General features: G+C 35.6%; 1 protein-coding gene across 1 annotated transcript in view; it reads left to right on the forward strand.

Moving 5' to 3' along the window:
* Positions 1–22,650, forward strand: part of Malrd1 (MAM and LDL receptor class A domain containing 1) — a 712,187-nt gene that overhangs the window by 339,427 nt on the left and 350,110 nt on the right. Inside the window, exons 24-25 of the mRNA NM_001287618.3 lie at positions 17,109–17,356; positions 20,802–21,093. Of these exons, the coding sequence (NP_001274547.3) occupies positions 17,109–17,356; positions 20,802–21,093 (540 nt within the window). The remainder of the gene's footprint in view (positions 1–17,108; positions 17,357–20,801; positions 21,094–22,650) is intronic.

Here is a 22,650-nt window from a genome sequence, read left to right on the forward strand (position 1 = left end):
ATATCATTAAACGCTTTGAAATTTTTAGTGGGGCTATCTAGAATTGTGAATATATTATTTGCTCATCTAGACATACAAAGCTCTGTATACATCCATCCCTTAAGAATATTCACAACAACCTGTAAATGTGCACAGAGGAATCTTAACATCCGCCTCCATGTTCCTCTTGTTCCAGTCTCCTCCCCCCTCTAAAATTTTTCTCCCGTTCATCTTTCCTTCTGGTCCAATGACAGGCCTCCTTCTATCCTGTACCTGCCTCCACCTATATAATGACATCATCTTACAAAATGTTTTAAGTTTCTCAGGAAAAATGGACAATAAAATGTTAAAAATGCCTCCCCATACACAAAGTAACCATTTTTGACCTGGCTCTAACTACAGAAGTGGGATCTGTTCTTCCATAGCCTTCTTTGCTTTTATTATAGACTCTAAATATTCTAATGCATTCCAAGACAACGGGTCTTGGATGTTTCATTGTAATTACAGTGGCTAGAATATGCTGCAAGAATTATGGGCACCGTTACTCTCCTGCACATGCTATAAACTTTGATATTCTACTTAGATCTAGAATAATTGAAAGAAACAATAAAAAGAATCACCCTAGTAACTGATTTCAGAAACCGATTAGAGTTTGGGCTTAAATCTACCTTCTTTATTGAAAAATTTATATATACCTTGAATATGTATCACCACTGAAGAAAATTATAACCCCTAAAGCGTGATCATTAGTTAAAAGAGTAACATCTAAAATAGGACAAAGAATGAAGAAGTAGGAGCATACACTGTGTCTCATCCTGGAGTAGAAGATAACACACTATAATACAAACTTACTTGTTGCCTTAATTTGATGAAACTTCATATAAACTGAGAAATCCCAAACTTTCAGAGAACTGAAAAGCATTAGCTGCTTTAGCATTTGAATAACATTTCTAAAATTTTGGAAATAGTCTCCCAAAGTGATTTGTATATCTAACATCTGTAAATCCTTAATTTACTATAATTGATATAAACGTTGTCAGTAAAACAATTACTGTTTTGGCTTCTTATCATTTTATTGTATTTCATTAAACATTTCAGATAGAGGGTTGCTGAGAAACTAGCCTCAAATTTGCTACACAGTCCAGTCTGTCACTAAACTTAGGATAAAAGTATATCCCACTATAAAAGTATTGGGATTTAGGCATTAAACACCCTACTAAGCTTCCTTAAAATATTTTAATTGGAAATATATTATCATTATTTGACAGCTAGTATAGGAGGAATATCAAAACACTTGAGTTTTGCCAAGTTATCAGGAAATTATATCACTATTGAACAGTTTTAATTTCCTCTTCATTTTCAACATGGAGACTATATGCATATAAAGACAATAGAAATTATGTATTTAAACATTAAGCTAATTTAAAAAGTTTATGTATGTTAAAGGCACATTACTACATGCTTGGAAACAGGCTGGAGTCAATTAGAAGACAGGAAATTTTCCATTAGAATTTGAAAGATATTTTAATAACCTCTGTGCTTCCCACACAAAATCCACAATAGAATTTGTAAATATTTTGATCTGAGCAGTCATAAAACAAGTTATGAAAAATTATGGGTTTTGTTAAGAAGTACTTAAGTAATGTGGAAAATGGTTAAATATTTTTCTTTTTTTTTGGATATTTTTTATTTACATTTCAAATATTATTCCTTTTCCTGGTTTCCCGTCCATAAGCCCCTTATTCTCCCCATCTCTGTCTTCTTATATAAGGGTGTTCCCCTCCCCAAAGACCCCTCTTTCCATCTTACCACCCTGACATTCTTCTATACTGGGGGGTCCAGCCTTGGCAGGACCAAGGACTTCTCCTCCCATTTGTGCTCAACAAGGCCATCCTCCTTGACAGGAGCCATGGGTCTTTCTACTTGTAGTCTTTGGGTAGTGGTTTAATTCCTGGGAGCTCTGGTTGGTTGGTATTGTTGTTCTTATGGGGTTGCAAACACCTTCAGCTCTTTCAATCCTTTCTCTAATTCCTCCGAAGGGGGTCCAGTTCTCAGTTCAATTGTTTTCTGCTAGCATTCCCTTCTGTATTTGACATGCTTTGGCTGTGTCTCTCAGGATTAGGGGGATGTTTGCCGGGAAACCGGGAAAGAAAATAACATTTGAAATGTAAATAAGAAATACTCAAGTTAATTAAAAAAAAAGAAGGAGTGAATCATCTGCACTTTGGTCATCCTTCTTGAGCTTCATGTGGTCTGTGGATTGTATCTTCAGTAATCCGAGCTTTTGGACTAATATCCACTTATCACTGAGTCATACCATGTGGTTTTTTTTTTATGATTGGGTTACCTCACTCAGGATGATATTTCTTAGCTCCATTTATTTGCCTATAAATTTTATGAAGTCGTTTTTTTTTTTGTTTTGTTTTTTTATTAACTTGAGTATTTCTTATTTACATTTCGAGTGTTATTTCCTTTCCCGGTTTCCGGGCCAACATCCCCCTAACCCCTCCCCCTCCCCTTCTTTATGGGTGTTCCCCTCCCCATCCTCTCCTCATTGCCGCCCTCCCCCCAACAATCACGTTCACTGGGGGATTCAGTCTTAGCAGGACCCAGGGCTTCCCCTTCCACTGGTGATCTTACTAGGATATTCATTGCTATCTATAAAGTTGTTGTTTTTGATAGAAGATTAGTACTCCATTGTGAAGATATACCACATTTTCTGTATCTATTCCTCTGTTGACGGGCATCTGGGGATTCTTTTCTGCTTCTGGCTATTATGAATAAGGCTGCTATGAACATAGTGGAGCATGTGTCTTTGTTGTATGTTGGAGCATCATTTTGGTATATGCCCAAGAGAGGTATAGCTGGGTCCTCAGGTAGTACAATGTCCAATGTTCTGAGGAATCTCCAGACTGAGTTCCGAGTGATTGTACCAGGTTGCAGTCTGACTAACAGTGGAGGAGTGTTCCTCTTTCTCCACATCCTTGCCAGCAACTGTTTTCACCTGAGGTTTTGATCTTAGCCATTCTGACTGATGTGAGGTTGAATCTCAAGGTTGTTTTGATTTGCATTTCCCTGATGAGTAAGGATGTTGAACAATTCTTTAAGTGCTTCTCGGCCATTCAATATTTCTCAGTGGAGAATTCTTTGTTTAGCTCTGTATCCCATGTTTAATAGAGTTATTCAGCTCTTTGGAGTCTAAATTCTTGGCTAAATTAAGTTCTTTGTGTATATTAGATATTAGCCCTCTATCAGATGAAGGATTGGTAAAGATCCTTTTCCCAATCTGTTGGTTGCTGATTTGGCCTAATGATGGTTGCTGTTTTGGCCTAATAACAGTGTCCTTTGCCCTACAGAAGCTTTGCAGTGTTATGAAGTCCCATTTATCAATTTTTGATCCTAAAGCATAAACCATTGGTGTCTTCTTCAGGAAATTTTCCCTAGTCCCCATGTGTTCCAAATGCTTCCCCATTTTTTTCTTCCATTAGTTTGAGTGTATCTGGTTTTATGTGGAGGTCATTGATCCACTTGGACTTAAGATTTGTACAGGGTGATAAGAATGGGTCAATTTACATACTTCTATATGCTGACTTTCAGTTGAACCAGCACCATTTGTTGAAAATTCTATCTTTTTTTCCACTTGGTGGTTTTAGCTCCTTTGTCAAAGACCAAGTGACCATAGGTGTCTGGGTGCATTTCTGGGTCTTCAGTTCTATTCCATTAATCTACCTGCCTATATCTGTACCAAATACCATTCAGTTTTAACACTACTACTCTGTAATACTGCTTGAGGTCAGGGATGATGATTCCCCCAGAAGTTCTTTTATTGTTGAGGATAGTTTTAGCTATCCTGGGTTTTTTGTTATTCCAAATGAACTTGCAAATTGCTTTTTCTAACTCTATGAAGAATTGAGTTGGAATTTTGATGGAGATTGCATTGAATTTGTAGATTGCTTTTGTCAAAATAACCATTCTTACTATATTAATCCTGCCAATTCATGAGTATGGGAAGTCTTTCCATCTTTTGAGATCTTGGATATCTTTCTTCAGAAACTTGAAGTTCTTGTCATACAGATCTTTTGCTTGCTTGGTTAGAGTGCACTGAGGTATTTTATGTTATTCGGAACTATTGTGAAGGGTGTCATTTCCCTAATATCTTTCTCAGCCTGTTTATCCTTTGATACCCAGCCACTTTTTTGATGTTGTTTATCAGGCTTAGTAGTTCTCTGGTGGAAATTTTGGGGTCACTTAAGTATACTATGTCATCTGCTAGTAATGATATTTTGACTTCTTCCTTTCCAATTTGTATCCCTTTGACCTCTTTTTGTTGTCTGATTGCTTTGGCTAGGACTTCAGGTACTATATTAAATAAGTAGGGAGAGAGTGGGCAGCCTTGTCTAGTCCCTGATTTCAGTGGGATTGCTTCAGGTTTCTTGCCATTTAGTTTGATGTTGGCTACTGGTTTGCTGTATATGTTTACTATATTTAGGTATGTGCCTTGAAGACTTTTAACATGAAGGGGTGTTAAATTTTGCCAAATGCTTTCTTGGCTTCTATTGAAATGATCATGTGTTTTTTCTTTGAGTTAGGTTACATAGTATTGTGTTTACACAGTGGATTATGTTGACGGTTCCTGTATATTAAAGCATCCCTGCATCCTTGGGATAAACCCACTTGATCATGATGGATGATCATTTTGATGTGTTCTTGGATTTGGTTTGCAAGAATTTTATTGTATATTTTTGTGTCACTATTCATAAGGGAAATTGGTATGAAATTCTCTTTCTTTGTTGGTCTTTGTGTGGTTTAGGTATAAACATAATTGTACCTTCATAAAAATAGTTGAGTAGTGCACCTTCTGTCTCTGTTTTGTGGAATAGTTTGGACAGTATTGGTATGAGGTCTTTTCTGAAGGTCTGATAGAATTCTGCATTAAACCCATCTGGTCCTGTGCTTCTTTTTTGGGGAGACTTTTAATAACTGCTTCTATTTCTTTAGGAATTATGGGACTATTTAGATGGTTTATCTGATCCTGATTTAACTTTGTTATCTGGTATCTGTCTAGAAAATTGTCCATTTCTTCCAGATTTTCCAGCTTTGTTGAATATATGCTTTTGTAGTAGGATCTGATGATTTTTTGAATTTCCTCAGATTCTTTTATTATGTCTCCCTTTTCATTTCTGTTTTTGTTAATTTGGATACTGTCTCGGTGTCCTCTGATTAGTCTGGCTGAGGGTTTATCTGTCTTGATTTTCTCAAAGAGCCAGCTCCTGGTTTGGTTGAGTTTTTGTATAGTCCTTTTTGTTTCTACTTGGTTGACTTCAGTCCTGAGTTTGATTATTTCCTGTCTTTTATTCCTCTTGGGTGTATTTGCTTCTTTTTGTTCTAGAGATTTTAGGTGTGTCAAGCTGCTAATGTATGCTCTCTCCAGTTTCTTTTTGGAGGCACTCAGAGCTTTCAATATTTCTCATAATTTTTGTTATGTGGTACCTTCATTAAATTCTAAAAAGTCTTTAATTTCTTTCCTTATTTCTTCCTTTACCAAGCTATCATTAGATAAAGCATTGTTCAACTTCCATGTATATGTGGGCTTTCTGTCATTTTTGTTGTTATTGAAGACCAGCCTTAGTCTGTACTGATCTGATAGGATGCGTTGAATTATTTCAATATTCTTGTATCTGTGGTTAAATGTTTTCTTAACTCAGGTAAATAATCAAGAGTAAAAATTGGAGTATATATACAATTTTATAAATGTTTAGAGAACAATTATATATCAGGGAGTCTATAAGCATTTACAATAAATAAAATAAAAAATTTTCTCACAGGCATATACCACAAATATCTGTTAAGTAGAAAACATTCTCTCTGTGTTGGCAGGTAAATGATTCAGTATCTACTTCTGTCCTCCATGCACACACACACACACACACACACACACACACACACACACACACATACACACACACACACAGAGCAAGTAGACAGATACATACAATTTTGAATACCATGTCAATGTCATTGGGTCAATATCTGGTAGCATGACTCTTAAGAGTAGAATATTTGTATACACTCTTTGTTTCCATGCAAATGTCCACTTCTCTACCATGATGTAGTAAAAATAACCCAGGTCTTTTTTGATTTACCTGTGAATGATTATTTTATACAAATGTATACTTTAAAAATATTTATCCTATTTATTTATGCATCTATGTGTTCATTCATGTATGTATGGATATGTCTACTTGCTCTGTGTGTGTGTGTGTGTGTGTGTGTGTGTGTGTGTGTGTGTGTGTGTGTATGGAGCACAGAAGTAGATACTGAATCATTTGGAGCTGTAGTCTTGGAATTTGTATGTTGTGCACTATGGTTTCTTGGATCCATTGTCTGAATCTATGAGAAATCATAAGATCCTTACCACTGGTCATTTAGCTGACCTCATACATTTACATATTTTTATTTAATCTATTTGCTTCTTTGTGGCAAAACTGCATTGCAAGGCCTGAAGTCAATGACTTTGGTTCCTCTTTACTGACCTGCTCATCATTTTTGACTTTTGCTTCCTTCACATAAATGCATGATCAAGTTGTCAGTAACCATGAGGTATTTCATTGGGATTTCATTAAATGTAAAGATAGGACTCATTATGAATTGACATTGTGCCAACATTTGAACTCTTACCCTGGAATGTGGAAAATAGTGCCCTGTGTTGTTGCATGGTCTATCTACATATACTGATCTATACACTGATATACAGATTGTATAGTTAATGAGAAAGAAACGGATGCTCTACTGCTGACATCAGGAACAAACATGAACACTCTCGTTCCTTCCCTTTCAGCATTAGAGAGAATATAATAGGGCAATACGGCTAGAAAAGGAAGGAAAAGTAAGGTCTCTACGTGCTGAAGCAGGCTTACAAATATATAAGTGATGTCATTTGGTCATGATTTACAATTATTTTTAAACACTGTTATTTTTGCCATATTAATTATGATGAGAAGTTTTGCAATTTTGTTTTTAAAGAAATTATGTGAAATCTTCCTAATATTCGTAGGGTTCCATTTTCTTGGTAGTATGTTGTTGCTAAGTAAACTTTTGCCTGCTTGTCAATTTTGACAAAATCTATTATAACATCCTTGCCTGAAATTGCCAGATATGGGAAGAGTCCAGAACTTCTTCATATCTTTCCGATCTTCCTTGGACCAATACATCCCTGAGGCTTAACCCTATTAGGAAGAAAATAAACAGAAACCCACAGAAGCCAGAAGAGATCATCAGATGCATGGAAACTAGAGTTAACAAATGACTGAGAGGCACCATGTGGGTCTGGGAATTGAACCCAGGACCTCTGGAAGAGTGGCCAGTTGTCTCAACTGCTGAGCCGTCTCTCCAGTCCCTTGTTATATTTTTAGTCATATCAGAATACAAACCTTCTCTGCATAACCCAAGTGTTGCATTCAGTTTCATTCTTCATCTCAAACATTATTTAGAAAATTGTGTCATTCATGGCAACATGGCACTGCAGGGTGCCTTTTGTTAGTTGTAAGACACTCAAACATATATTGGACATGTGTCACCAACAAACCATGCTAAGTTGAAAATGTAATTAAGTAAGTTGTATTTAGTGTGTACCTACAAGCCATCCTAGCTGATTGGTACTGTGTGCTATACTTCAGAATAGTAGTTATGTGTCCTGGATACTTCAGGCAGGGTTGGAGATGTCTAGCATCACAAGAGAGACTCTTCCTGCATGCTGACTGTCCAGGGTGACCCCAATTTCAATGGCTCAAGTTTGATTCTTACTCAGCATGTGTCTCTATGTATGTTACAAAGTCAAAAAACTAAGCTAAATCATTGAATGCTAGAAACCCCATCTTTCACTCTGTCAAAGTGCATATAAAATCTAAGGAAATAATTTGTAATTAACACATGCCACCTGACATATGAGAACCAAAATTCTCTTGCCTTTATTTGTATGTGAAATATTGATTATTCTAATAAACCTGACCCTGGAGAATCACAGGAAAAAGAGGAATGACATGAATAATTTTGGAGGATGAATAATTTCTAGTAAAGGGAATAAATGCAAGAGCATCCACTGTGTGAGAGAGGGACAGTTACAGTTAAGTGCAAATTACTTCTGGAGCGAAGAGGGGGATATAATTAAGTCATGTTTAAACACTAATCCCAACATTGGCTTGCATAAAGGTGATACATCACCTTGAAAACAACTGGTGTGTTTTCAGAAACTTTATTAATCATGAACTGGGAATAACTTTTGCTTTCTTTGGGAGATTATGTTAGAAAGTAGGTCAGGTATCATAATGTTAATAAGCTAGGTTTCTGGTGAAGGATCAGCTACCCTAAGCTTTAAGAACTCATTACTGAAGCCTGATGCGGAATGGAGCTTAGAAACCTTTCATTGTCTATTCAAAATTATCAGAGCTGATCCCACCTATTCCTTAAGCCGTATTTTGAATAACATGGTAGCATATTATTGTCCAAATTTTGCACTCAGTCAATAGAGAAGAAGAATTCATGTCTGCAATATTTTTATTGATCCCTCAAATTATTTGCATATATACATATAATTCATTTTATGTTTTCAAAAGATTGACATCACAGGGAAAGTTTTTCAAAATACTATGCCCAAAATCTTTTCATAAACCAGTAAGTATACATTCCGTAGAGGATTAGATCTCCTGCAACTTCAGTTATAGATGGTTATACATCTCTGTGTGGGCTTTGAGATTTTAAATCAGAACTACTTAAGAGTTCGTGTCAAAGAAAAACCATGAAAATGGTACTCAATATTATTAGAACTAAGAGTAATATAAATTAAGGGTCACTGGTTCTTTGACACTCACGATATGAGCAGGAATAAAAATGGTTACAATATCTAATGTTGTTTAGGTGTTGGGGAAAAAAATTCAGGTCTTCTGCCAGAGAAGCCTGTGCTTCAAATCAGGAGTCATTTCACTATACTCAGAACCTAATTTTTAAGCACTGCTAGCAAAAAAAACATAGTTTTCCATGTTATTATTGTTTGATGAAAATTACAAGAAAATAAGAAAATACAACTGAAGTAATTCTATCACAGATTCTTACTGATATCATTGTCATTGACAATAGTAACTATATCATCTTTTATGACAATAGCATTGGTAGGTGCTTTTCCCCCAACACCTAAACAACATTAGATATTGTAACCATTTTTATTCCTGCTCATCTCGTGAGTGTCAAAGTACTAGTGACCGCTAATTTATATTACTCTTAGTTCTAATAATATTGAGTACCATATTCATGGTTTTTCTTTGACACAAACTCTTAAGTAGTTCTGATTTAAAATCGCACTAGGTACCTCTGGCTGGCTGACTAGGAATTCATTATGTGGCTAGCATGACCTTGACCAGAGATATATCTGCCACTGCCTCTTAAATGCTGGGATTTATAGTGTCTGTATGTGTGTATGTGTGCGTGTAGAATTTGCACTTCCTTTTTATTAACATGCTTCTTTATTCTATTGCCTTCTTTCTAAGTGATATTTTTACCAGCCCACTTCTGAGACCATATTATACATTATTGATATATGTATGAAAAGTCTTTACCCTTAAGCTTCGGATAGAGTTTCCATTCCTTCAACATAGATTTGGTCAGCAAACATTTTTAATTTTGATGAAGTCCAATGAATTGATAATTTCTCTTCCGGATAATGACTTAGAAGACTTTGGAAGAAGTTCAAGCCTCTGAATTTTGTTTTCCTGTTCTTCTCAAAGTTTTATCACATGTATTTTATATTTAAGTTGATGACCCCTTTTTAAATTTTTATGTAAGGTGTTAAGTTATAGCTAAAATTCCTTACTTTCCTATAGCTACCCATTACTCTCAGGCCTGCCCTCTCTTTTAATTTTTTTCATTATTATATTGTTATTCATATCCTTGTCAAAAAGTAATTGATTGTAATAACTAGAGCTACACCGAGAGCCCCATCTGGTCCATTGATTTGTACGTGTTCTGTTGTTTGGAAGACTCATAAATTAGCGTTTGGTCCACAGCAAGGCACCGTGGTAAAGAAATAGAACAGGAAAGACATGAAACCTAGAAGGAAGTCTGAGTCTCTAGAAGATATTCCCTACAACAGTGCAATACTCTGTTTATATTTTAGAAAGATATTTATATAAAATATAAATTTGTTCAGAATAGTATTAAATAATAACAGATCTGAAAGAAACAGTGTCTTCCATGAGTTTCGATTTTTGATTCATGAGCACAGTTTTCTCCATTACTTAAGTCTCGGACTCCTCTCACCAGTGGCTACCAGTTCCAGCATACAAAAACCTATCTGTATTTAAGAGATGTATACATAATAATTTTACCTTGACAGATTATATGTGGCATTCACTATTTCATGTTCATTTAGAGGCTTTACGAGCTAAAATTAATTTTATTTTTTTTTGGTTCTTTTTTTCGGATAAAATTAATTTTAAATATCTGCCTTATATGTTATTTTTGTCAACATATAGCATTACTATGTTATGCTGTACATTCTAGATTTTCTAGAGTAGATAATTATAATATCTAAATATCTGGACATTTGTCATTCCTTACAGTGTGTATGTACTGAATAGTTTCTAGAATTCTTCAGTAAGATCAATTGATCCTTGAAATTTCGGAAAAGTTTATTATTAATATCATTTTCTTACTAGTCACAAATCACTCAAAATATCATGTATGCTATTCTAGTAATTGGCTTATTTATATATTTATAGAATCTATCTATCATAATTTTGATAGCCATAATGTCTTGAAGATCTGTTTTAGTTCCACAGGTGACTTCTGTTTCTTCTCTTTTTCCCTCATATGAGTTTTTAAATACATAATATCAATTAATTAAATAATGAAAACATGAACGTTTAACAGAAAACCTGCTAATCTTTTTACAAGCATGTAAAAGCAAGATGTCAAAGTTGAGGTGATTAAATTATGAACAACTACAGAGTTGTATGAATCATAAATATTACTTCAAGCCCTTTACAACTGGATCTAACATGTAGTTTACACTGAAAGTTTTGTTTTGTTTTGTTTTTTACTCCTTTATAATTGAGCTCACCTTTAAAGTTTTTCTTCCTAGCACTTACTCCACTCTATTAAAATACAAGAAATCCTCTAGGTCCTGCGTATGGATCAGACGGCATAATTTCTTCGAGTTGTTACTGAGTATATTAACAAATGAAGTATGAGCCAATAAAGAAATCATTCCCACAACTTAGGTGACTTGGGAAGTGACAGAGGTAGTGTCTATGACAGTGGAGCAGATGAGAAACAAGTCCCACTTAAACTCTTTCCAGGGGTTACACACTGCCTCTCATTTAAAAATAAAATTTTGTGATTGTCAGGTGTCTTCTTTTATAGTAATTTTTTCTAATACTAAATTATTTTTTCTGTGTTTTTTCTAGCATGGCCTTTGATGGCACCATTTCCTGAGGGTTCTACTTTTTGTAGTAAAAGCTAAATATTAGAAGATTGATATCGTTGAGTATACATGCCTTTAGTACCCTTTAGCAAATTCTGAATGAGTTGGTCAGGTATTTTTAAAAGCTTTGATAGTACCTCATATCCATCACCTCAATCCTCTATAACTCACTATTTCTCCAACTGTTTGTTTTTTACTTTTAATTTTTCCTTAACCATCCAATAGATACTAAAGTAATTTAGTTATGATCATACTATCACAATGATCTTTGTAATTCTTGATTATCTAGAAAATTCGAACATCCTGAGAATTCCAACAGGTTATGTGCATTTATTTGGTCTAGTGTTGCTTATGCCTCAAAAGGAGTATGAGGTAGCAGTATAAAAATGGAAAAGGATAAACCCAGATGGTAGGAATTACAGGGTCGCCTGCACAGATGCGAAGGTGAGGCAGATGATTATGAATTTATGGGGTTAGCCTTGAACATTCACTTGGAGAGTAGGTTATAGCTAGATGTAAATCAAAGGAGACAAACAGTAATAAAGTGAAGCAATGCCCAGAAATGGATGCTTTTAAAGCCACTTAAACACTCTAAGCAGAAGAGTGGTACCATCAAGTATTGGTTTTAGAGATAATATTCTGACAGTATATGATGTAGATACCTTTAGAAATTGAGGGTCATGGGAAGACACTTGAGTATTCCATTAAAGAGACATCTGTGTTAAGTACTTTCATTGAAAACAAAGTTAATTTATATCGGGAGGAGAACCTTAGAGATCTGAGAATTACTTAACTGTGGGAAATGTCTGGGTTTCATGAGTGGATTGGTGGCAATTTCATTGTATATCCTTAGTTAAAGAAGGACAGGGGAGCTTTAAAGTTCAAAACTTCATGTATTTACTTAAAACTTGACAAGTATCTGATCTTTTAGAGAAGTTATCACCCAAGAGATTGCCACAGAGAACTCAGGCTTGAGAAAGATATTTTTATAGGTTTTATGATGTTGAGAACCTTGGCACTATGCATATATATATTATATTTATACATACAACTATAATATATGTACAATATATAATTTATATTTTATAGGTTTTATGATGACTATATGATTACACATATATAATATATTTAACATGCAAGTATAACATATACAACATATAATTTAATATATAAAATATTATATTCATATAATGGTAATAAAAATTTACTCTGTGATAATAGCATAGAAAGTGTAAATGACAGGAATAGTGTAAATTATCCCAAATACCAGCAGTAGTTCAAGGGAGAATACTTGCAAAAGTGATAGAAAGAGAAGGAGAAAAACAACACAAAACAAAACAAACCTCAAAAAACGAGTCCTGCTTATCATCAGATGCAAAGGTAGCTCTTGTCTCAAAGTAGTTGGCATTGCTGACTGTGAACACAGTATATAGCATCAGGATTCAGAAATCTCAGGTGAATTTAATAATGATGTAGGAAATTGGGAATCACTAAATGTTAGTTCTACAAATGTGTAGAAACTACATTTGTGATTTTTAGTGAAGTCAATCCTGTTTCCTGTTGTAGCTACGTTGGCTCACACCTGCCTTGGGCATTCCTATTTTCAAGTTATAAATGAGATTTGATATTTACTCACATAAACTTTTATTATTATGTTATGTTTTCTGTATAATGTAGAGCATATCAAAACTACTCTCCTCAGCGTGAAAAGTTGATCTTTGTGCTTGCATATTCTCCAAATATCCTCCTTTAATGTATTTTTAAATCAAATGCATTCTCACAGTCTGTCTTAGAGTTTCAATTACTTTGATAAAACATCACCATAAACAACTAGTGGAGGAAAGGATTTATTTCAGCTTTCAACCCTCAGATCAGACTCTTATCACTGAGGGATGTCAGGGGAAAAGCTCAAGGCAGGATAGAGGTATACGCCAGGAGACATGTGGTTTGTTGACTGCTCTTTATGGCTTGCTCAAACTGTTTACACAACTCAGGACCACTGCCCATGGGTGACACTACCTCCCTGTGTGCTGGGCCAACCAATATCAATTTTTAATCCAGAAAATATCCAACAAACTTGCCTATAGGTAATCTGATGGAGGCATTTTCTTGACTGAAGATTTATTTCCCGTATTAATTTAGCTTGTCCCAAGTAGACAGAAAACTAATGAGTGCACTATCCATACAAAAAATATTGTTTTATGAGTAAATATTTTCTCAATTTCAGTAGCTAATATAAAATAATTTTATATCTTCTTTTAGTAGCATAGACACATAGCTGACTTTTCAAGAGTAAGTTTTCTGTACAATTTTAATAAAGTAGAATGTATATACTTTTTCCTGAACAATTGCTGTCTTGAAGTAAGAAACAATATGATAGTAAGAAATGTTTTACTTTCATTCATTAGATAGAAATTTTATGTATATCAGAAAGAGCTCAAGCTCAATTACACAGATATCACAGTAATTCAGTGATCTTTTGATCACTTAGAGACAGTCCTCATCAATCAGAGAAAGAGAGAACATGGTCAATCAGAGACATTTCAAAGACATTTACAAGTAGACAGATGAAGACATTACCCACACTGAGTCCAAATTTGACCAATCTTTTGTTTTAATAACAAACAAGAATTGGGGTGGGAATTTAGCACAGTGGTACAGCATGTGCCTAACAGCAGATTTTACCCAGTGTATATGTGTGTGTTTAAATTACAAATACATTTTGTGTATCACTTTTCCTTCTATGGAAATAATAAAATATGAGATAATTTAAAAAGTCAGATAATGGAACATTATAAAAGAGACGTCTGCTTCTATGTAGGAACAAGGAAATGGTACAGGGTTTGTGCTTGCCAAAACAGCAGCAGGATAAGACAGTCTAAAGTGTCTTCAGACATTCAACAGCTACGATAGGACATTCAATGTGGCAGAAGAAAGATCTAAAAAGCACTAGTCTGTCTCCAAATGGTAAAAAGTAACAACAAAATGTATATAATTCCAAATGATTTGACAATAGCCATAAACCTATACATTTCAGTTTTACACCATAAGCCACAGAAACACAGTTTATTAATTCAAACACATTTATCTGATTTGCGATGAGAATTTGTCCATAAGTAAGAAATATCCCACCGATGCTACATAGAAAGAACCTAGGGCACTTTTACGAAGATTCTTGTGCAGTGAATTCTTTTTCTGAATATTGCTGTGTCTTCTACATTCTTTCATTAGTTTTTCTTTGGCCAGTGTACTAGAAAGAATGGCTCCTGGTGTTTTGATAGTAAAATCATTCACATTCTCATTTAGATAAAACTGCCTCAGGATAACTCAAACACTTGTCAAATAAGCTTTCTGCATTATCCTCAGGAGTGATACTTGCTTGAATGCTGGTGGACGGGTTGCAAAGGTTTATTCTCGAGTACTTTCATCCTCTGGATACTAGCTAACATATTTTTTCAGAAGTTTCATTTCTGCATTAATATTTAAGTAGAAGTTAATCATAAATTGTTTGAAAATAATTCTAAATCATATTTGTTGCCACACTGTATTCATACTCTCATTCCATTTAGGCTAAAATAACGTGTCTATACAAATGTCCATATATACATACATGCATAGGTATGAAACAACAATTAATAAAAAAGAGCAAGAAGAACTGGAAGGAGGGTTTTGGAGGAGAAAAGTGAAGGGAAATAGTACAATTACATTACATTTTTTAAAGTTTTTTTTTACAAGTGTCCTAAACAAATATTCTATAAGTCGTAACCTAGTGATTGTAGCATGATGCTTAATTCTGAAACATATTCGCTGTTATTGTTAGCTTTATGGCCAATAACATAACTATTTAGAGCTAACTGTACAACTTCCCCAATCCTGAAAATGGTAGAAAAGTATCTTAAACAATAGAAGTAATATTCAGGAGAACATCTTTTATATAGTTTGAAACTTAATACAACTTCACCTTTAATTTCTGCAACTTACTGCAATAATTAATTCCAATTATTATATTTTTTACTTTTTACATTTCAAGATTAAGTAACTTTTATAAAAAATTAAAATGATGAATTCTAGCTTTTGTTCCAGGCAATAGGTCTCTAATTAAACTCTATTGTATAATAGTAGCATTCCTAAATTCTATACTGAGAAACAAAGGTGAAAGAAATAGTTTCACTGACTGAATACATTCTTCAAGGAGAAAAAGTATAACATTAAAATATTTTGATTAATTGCTTTAAGACTATGGCTAGATTTGTAGAAAATAAACTTCTGTGAGTGGAGTGATGGCCACAGCTATATATAACAAATTAAGTTATTATACTTAAAACATTGTAGTGAACATATCATTGTAGAGTTTTATTACATGATACAATGTATCTAAGACTTTGAGTTATGCTTTTGTTTGTATCACCTCTTTGAGAGTTATGTTTTGATCATGTTCAATCTCCTCCCCCCAACTCCTCCCAAATCATTCCCTTTCCTTCCCCATCCTTTGTCACTGTTGTAGTTCTTAAATACTTCCAGACCAATTTGTGATGCGCGAGTATTCTAGGATATGTGGCTCTCCCCCGGAGAAGTGTAGTTAGCAAGGATTCTGGATTGTGGTCCTCCCCTGGAGAGGTGCACTTACCAAGGGCTGTCTCTGAGCGAAAACTGTCTCTTCCTCTTCCAACAGTTAACAGTTGCCAATTGCTCCAGGGCTGGGGTGGGATTCTATGCCACGCCCCCTCCTTGCTGGGTTTTGCTCTAGCTTGCACTACATTTTGTGTATGCCATGACAACTGCTACAGGTCACACGTGCAGCTCCCTGCCGTGCACGAAAGATATTTCCTTGTAGTCATCTACCACTTTAGGATCTAATACTCTTCTGCACTGTTTTCCAAAAGGATCCTTGAGGGAGGAAGAGGGAAGTACATTTTCCCTTTTGGTCGGAACACTCGAAAATTTTTCATTCTTTGCACCGTGGCTAGTTGTATTTGTGTTAAATATCATATACTCCAAATAAAAGCCTTTCAGAGAAGGGTTGGAGGAGCTTTGGTATGGTGGTACATTACTATGTGTTCTTCATCAAATCCCTCCTTTCGGAGCTTGCAAATCTTGTTGAAGACAGGCAAAAATCGCTAAGAGCCAGAGGACATAGAGGACACCAGGAGAACTTGCTTCTCTGGATCAACGCAGCAGGGACATGAGCTCATGGAGACCGAAGGAGCAAGCCCAGGGTGTACATGGTCTACACCCGGCTCTCTGTGTATTTTAGATGTAGCTACGCGGTCAGAGCAAGTGTCTGAGTCTTTGCCTACTCTTGGGACTCTTTTTGTCCTGTTGGGTTGCCATGTCCAAATTCAATATAATTGTTTTGCTTCGTCTTAGAATGTTTTATTTTTGCCACGTTTGTTTGCTATCTTTTAAAAACCTGTTCTTTTCTAATGAGAGGCAAAAAGGGGAGACCCAGAGGAGAGTGAAGGGGAGGGTAAGGGAGGGGAGGGGAAGTGGGAAGAAACTGGAAGGAATAGAGGGAGTAAAAACTATAAACAGATTTATTGTTCGAGAAAAGATTATATTTTAAATTAAAAAGTGGAATAAAGAGATTTAGGGGGGAAAAAGAATCGTTTAAAGGTAGGTTTTCTTCCTTCTCTACCTGAGTTTGCAATTTTTCCAGGTACCTCTAGTGGGCGCTGTGACTTCGAGTTTGACCTTTGTACCTGGGAGCAAGATCAGGATGAGGACATTGACTGGAACCTGAAAGCTAGCAACATCCCTGCTACAAGCACAGAGCCAGCAGTGGACCACACCCTGGGGAATTCCTCTGGCCATTACATCATTCTCAAAAGCTTTTTCCCACAGCAACCAATGAAAGCAGGCAGAATATCAAGCCCTGTTATAAGCAAGAGAAGCAAAGACTGCAAGGTATGAAGGGCAAATTCGGGGATCTTATAAAGAACTACTGCTAAAAGGTCACATACAGAAAACAGGATGCCTGGGAGTGGAGCAGTTGAGCATTCAGACTCAGCAGCATGACGTATTTGAGAGGGAGAATGAATGGGAATGGTTATTAGAACTATTGGAGAAATTCTCTTATAAATATACTATACATGCCTTAGAATTTTGGACATGCCTGGAAAATGCTGTGGATATATATAAAGAAGTGGGGTTGGGGATTTAGCTCAGCGGTAGAGCGCTTGACTAGCAAGCGCAAGGCCCTGGGTTTGGTCCTCAGATCCGGACAAAAAAAAAAAAAAAAAAAAAAAAAAAAGTGAAATACCACTGGTCCCCTTTAGTGCTTGTAGAAACTATGAGAATTTCATGAAAAATGAATAAGTAATAATAATATATAAATAATATATCCAAGACTTTGAGGTAGTTAAAGATAGCTAGGAGATAAAGTCTTTTTCAGAGTGGAAAAGAATAAACGTGGTCCTTAAAACAAGAAAGAAAAATTACAGGCAAGAGAAAAAAAATGGCTTCATCCTTAGCAAATGGAGATTTGAGTGAATGCCTAAGGATTTTTAGCTACTGGACTCAACATGACTCATTTAAGTCACTGTCTATAAAGTGAGCTATCAGCGGCAAGTCCCCTGTTTCCTTGCTTACAAGGAACTGACAAATGTGTCACTTGTTTGTACTGAATTAAGTAACCTAAAATTTTGTAACAATACTCATATGCCGACCTGGGTGTTCATATCAGATTACATGAAAGTTGCATAATATAAACTCTTTTTTTTATCTTAATTTTATCTTAATCTTGAATATTTCTTATTTACATTTTGATTGTTATTCCCCTTCCTGGTTTCTGGGCTAACATCCCCCTAACCCCTCCCCCTCCACTTCTATGTGGGCTTCCCCTCCCCATCCTTCCCCCATTACCACCCTCCCCCCAACAATGATATAAACTCTTATGACCTTCAGAATCACTCTATTTGCTGTTCCTATGTGCACAGCACCGGTAGCTGTAGCCCAAGGAGACAGTCTATGGATCAACTTCCAGCAGGTGGTCATCCTCACCATCAGTCTTAATTCTTGGCAAAGGGTTCCTCATTGAAGGAGATTTTCTCTCTCCTCCTGAACCGGCTTCACGATCAGACTCTCCCGGTGCAATCTCTTCCCTCGGCCACCGGCCACCGTAGGGTTTTACAAGAGTAATTGCAAGCCTCTTAGAGACAGAGAACTTGACCAGCACTTTCCAAGGGAGTGAAAAGTCACACAGCAGAATTACACTTTGGGTTTCTACGGATCTGAATTTTAACAAAGCATCTGTTTATGTGGTTTTGCTCTTACAAAGAACTGTCACTTCAAAGTTAAAAGCCAGACGCAGCAGATTTTGTATATGTTTAGTCTGTGTCTATAAATTTAGCTCTATCTGTCCCTAGAAAAATCTCAAAATTGCAAGTTAGCTTGAGTCTATGCATCTAATTAAATAGAAAAGCACAGAATACGTAAACTCACAGTTTGGCTTCCAAGATTGTCTATTTTTGGTATTTTCTATGAAACCCTTAAAAGTTTTATGTTACAGTAACAAAATTCTCACCCATCTCAACATCCCCTTGGTCACAACACTGCAGTTGCTCCTATCTAAAGCACCAGTGTGAGGCTATTAAGGGATACCTGGAAGTGTCAAAATTTTGAAACAAATAGCTTATTTTATTAATATTTACTACATAGATTAAATACAAACAAGCAAGAAAAGTTCATACTGAGAATTGCCTGATCTCTAGAATGGCAAGTATCTGTATGAAGTAAGCAGAAAGACCACAACGTTTGGTAAAAATTATCTGTGTTCATTCACCTTGTGGACTATTTAACCAGAGAAAATTAAATTGTTTTCTTTCTTCATTGATGAAAGATAGGTAACAGGGAGAATACAGGAATTGATGAAAAAGTACATCTCTAAATAATTTTAAATTTTATTTAAAAAATCTTTAGAAGTCTAAGTATTTTGTGGTTGTTGATAATTCCTTCTTGCTGCCTTGGGGACAGTTTATGTTTTTATCAGGTAAGGATGTTTGTTTACATATTACCATATTACAATGCATACCTACGGGCAGGACTCAAAAATACCTTAAGATAGAGATATAAAATATATGCATCATAGCTTTTATATAAATGAAACCAATGAAATGCAGAGCATTGTGGAAATGCAAATGCCCGTGGCTCCTTGTTATCCACACAGCCGTGGGCCACAAAGCTGGCCCTAAGTTCCTAGTATCTATCTGTTGATGCCTTATGATGTTGACCCTGTCCTCTACATTCATAATTAAAATAAGTGATGCTAGGTTGGGTTTAGTGTCCCATGAAAAACACTGTATAATTCATGTTGGAAAATTTAATCCGTGGAAGGCGATTTCATACAGAAAAACACTTCATCAGCTGGGAAATTCGAATAGTCACATGGTATGTCTCTCCTCTTAGTCCAGGCTTTTGTAGTAAACCACTACACACGTTAATTAATCATATCTTTCGTTCTTTAAGTGCATTCATTCCACTTCTCTAGAGCATTGTACGCAAAATCGTTGGTGTTTCAATAGTGTATTCTTCTTGCATAAAGAGTGCCTTCTATAATCATTTTCTCTCAGGAACCTGGCAAAATAAAAGCTTTCTAAAGCTCTGAATCACTCTTGTTTACAGCCCATTTTCTTCTTTTTCCCAGAATTTTCCTTGACTATCCACTGTGTAACAATGCCTGGCGAACTAGTAAACTCTGTCTCTGACCTATTATAATATGAGTCCCTTGAAATTGATTTATTAATTTTAGAAGCTCCAGGCTCTGCTCCCCGGTGCTTCTTTCTAACACCCCAAGTAAAATCTGGTAATTGCAACTCTGCAGGATTTGCTATATGGAGAAAGGTAGACCTTATGGAACTAAAAATGAGCTTCAAGTATAAGAACGTGGTGGACTAGCAAAGTACTCCTTTGTAATTTAACATAAAAACACCCATGTGAGCCATAATAAGGCCACGCTTATGGTGTCATCAGTCCATTGACAAAGGGAACCCTGATGATCTAATCACTTCATGAAGTTTCTGTCTCTGCACTTTGGCCTTGGAAGTTAATTGCCAACACAGGAATTTTAGAGAAAGTATCAAAACTATAACCTTGAGAAATCATGCTTTAGAAATAGAAAATAAACTCTTTTCGTTTTTCCACTGAATTTCTATTCAATCTATGCTGTACAATCTTCTCTGCATATAATTCAAGGCTATCTATCCTACCTTCATTCAGTGCTAACCTGTGCAAGAATCAATAGAGTGCACATTAATTTGCCTTCCAAATCTGTTAATAAAGAAGAGGATATTAAAATATTTTTGAAGTGGAAATAATTATACTCATCATATATAATTTCCTGTTCTCGTTACAGATCATTTTTAATTATCACATGTATGGCAGTGCTATTGGGGCCCTCCTCTTGCTCCAGGTGACGGTCACAGACCACACAAAGGTACTCCTGAATCTCACTAAAGAACAAGGCAATTTCTGGCAGAGAAAAGAATTACCATTGTCTAGCGATGAAGACTTCCGACTCAAATTTGAAGGCAGAGTTGGGGAGGGCTTCCGTGGTAGCATTGCACTTGATGACATTGTACTTACAAAGAACTGTCTGCCATCTCACCACTCCACAAGGGAAGAACCAATTTTTCCCTTTCCAACAGGTATGTGTTCAGTTGTGTTTGCTTTGTGCTTTAATAGGGAGGAGGGGAGAAGGTAAGGGAATGGGTGGAAATGAAATAAATTTCTAATAATTCATTGCTTCCTACTGAAAAATGTTTTAAAACTAAAATGGGTCATGCAAGCCTTTACTTACAAAAATGTCTCCCAAAGTTCCTATGAGCTCTGTTCTATTTACCAGTACCTGAATTCTCGATTTTGACAGTTGTGTCTTAGATAGGCCAAGTAAAGGAAGACTCTCCAAAGGAATCTGATTTAGAGTAAGATTCAGTTTTAAGCAAATATGCATGTGTATTTTAACAAAATGTAAAGAAAATCAAGAGCAGAGGTATTCTGCTTTAATTAAACATTATTCTGGTTATGTGATTGATGCATTTTCCAGATATAAGGAAGTTACTTTCTAGTAAAATTGTCAGTAAGTTGAAAACCGTGCAAATAAATCGTGTGTTTTAAGTCACTTAAACTGCCGAACACCACACCTTAACCACAGGGGACACTGCGGTGAACCAGGTGGTTCTCCTTGTGCTTCATAGCTCCTGCTTCTAGCACCAGTCCAGTACCATAGCAGGCATGGCTACTCCAAATGATGTGAAATGTTTGGAATGGTTTCTAACGATTCTTGAACCATCACAAATCATGAGCAGCCTGTATTGACATTTCTGTGTGTGTGTGTGTGTGTGTGTGTGTGTGTGTGTGTGTGTGTGTGTGTGTATTTGGATAGCTGGATGTATATTTTCAAATAATTTGTGATTTAAAACATTTTATCATGAAATATCTTGTAAAATCTTGAAGATATTTTTGGAAATCATTGAGCTAGCAATTTACTATATAATGTGCACAGTGACGATGTTGTAAGATGTGAGCACCATGAATTTGCATACTGGTGATATGACATAAAAACAAAGTATATAGTTTTCAGTAGACAGTATTATATGCACTTCACTGGCAATAGTCCTAGAATAACACAAAAGAATACACAGGAGAAATAATAGAATACACAGAAGAAAATGCAAACATACCAAGACTATATTGAGGGGTAAGCCTCCTTAGATGGGCTATTTGTAATGATTTTTGGATTCCTCAGTTAATCTCCTTCTTGAACAAAGTATAGTCTTCCTTCATAACTAGAATACAGGAATGGTGTCTATGCTGATTTTATCCAAGTCTGGCCTATAAAAAAGTGAGTTCTTGAACTCAGTGCAATATAGCCTCAAAATATTGTAGTGGAAAGAGATAATTCATTTTTATTGATCCATTTTAGTATTTAATCAACAGCTACTTAATGAAATTCATGATAAATAAATAAATTCTACTGGAGGATATTGAGACCTTTAAACTCATAAAATATTTTAAAAGTCACTTAAACATTTAGAGGTAAACAATTTGGGGATTTAGCTCAGTGGTAGAGCGCTTGCCTAGCAAGCGCAAGGCCCTGGGTTCAGTCCCCAGCTCCGAAAAAAAGAAAAAAAAATAGAGGTAAACAATTATTACAAAATAATACTAATTTTATAATAATCACAAAGTTAATGTCAACTATTAAT

This window comes from Rattus norvegicus, chromosome 17 (assembly GCF_036323735.1).
Source record: "Rattus norvegicus strain BN/NHsdMcwi chromosome 17, GRCr8, whole genome shotgun sequence".
Taxonomy (NCBI): Eukaryota; Metazoa; Chordata; class Mammalia; order Rodentia; family Muridae; genus Rattus; species Rattus norvegicus.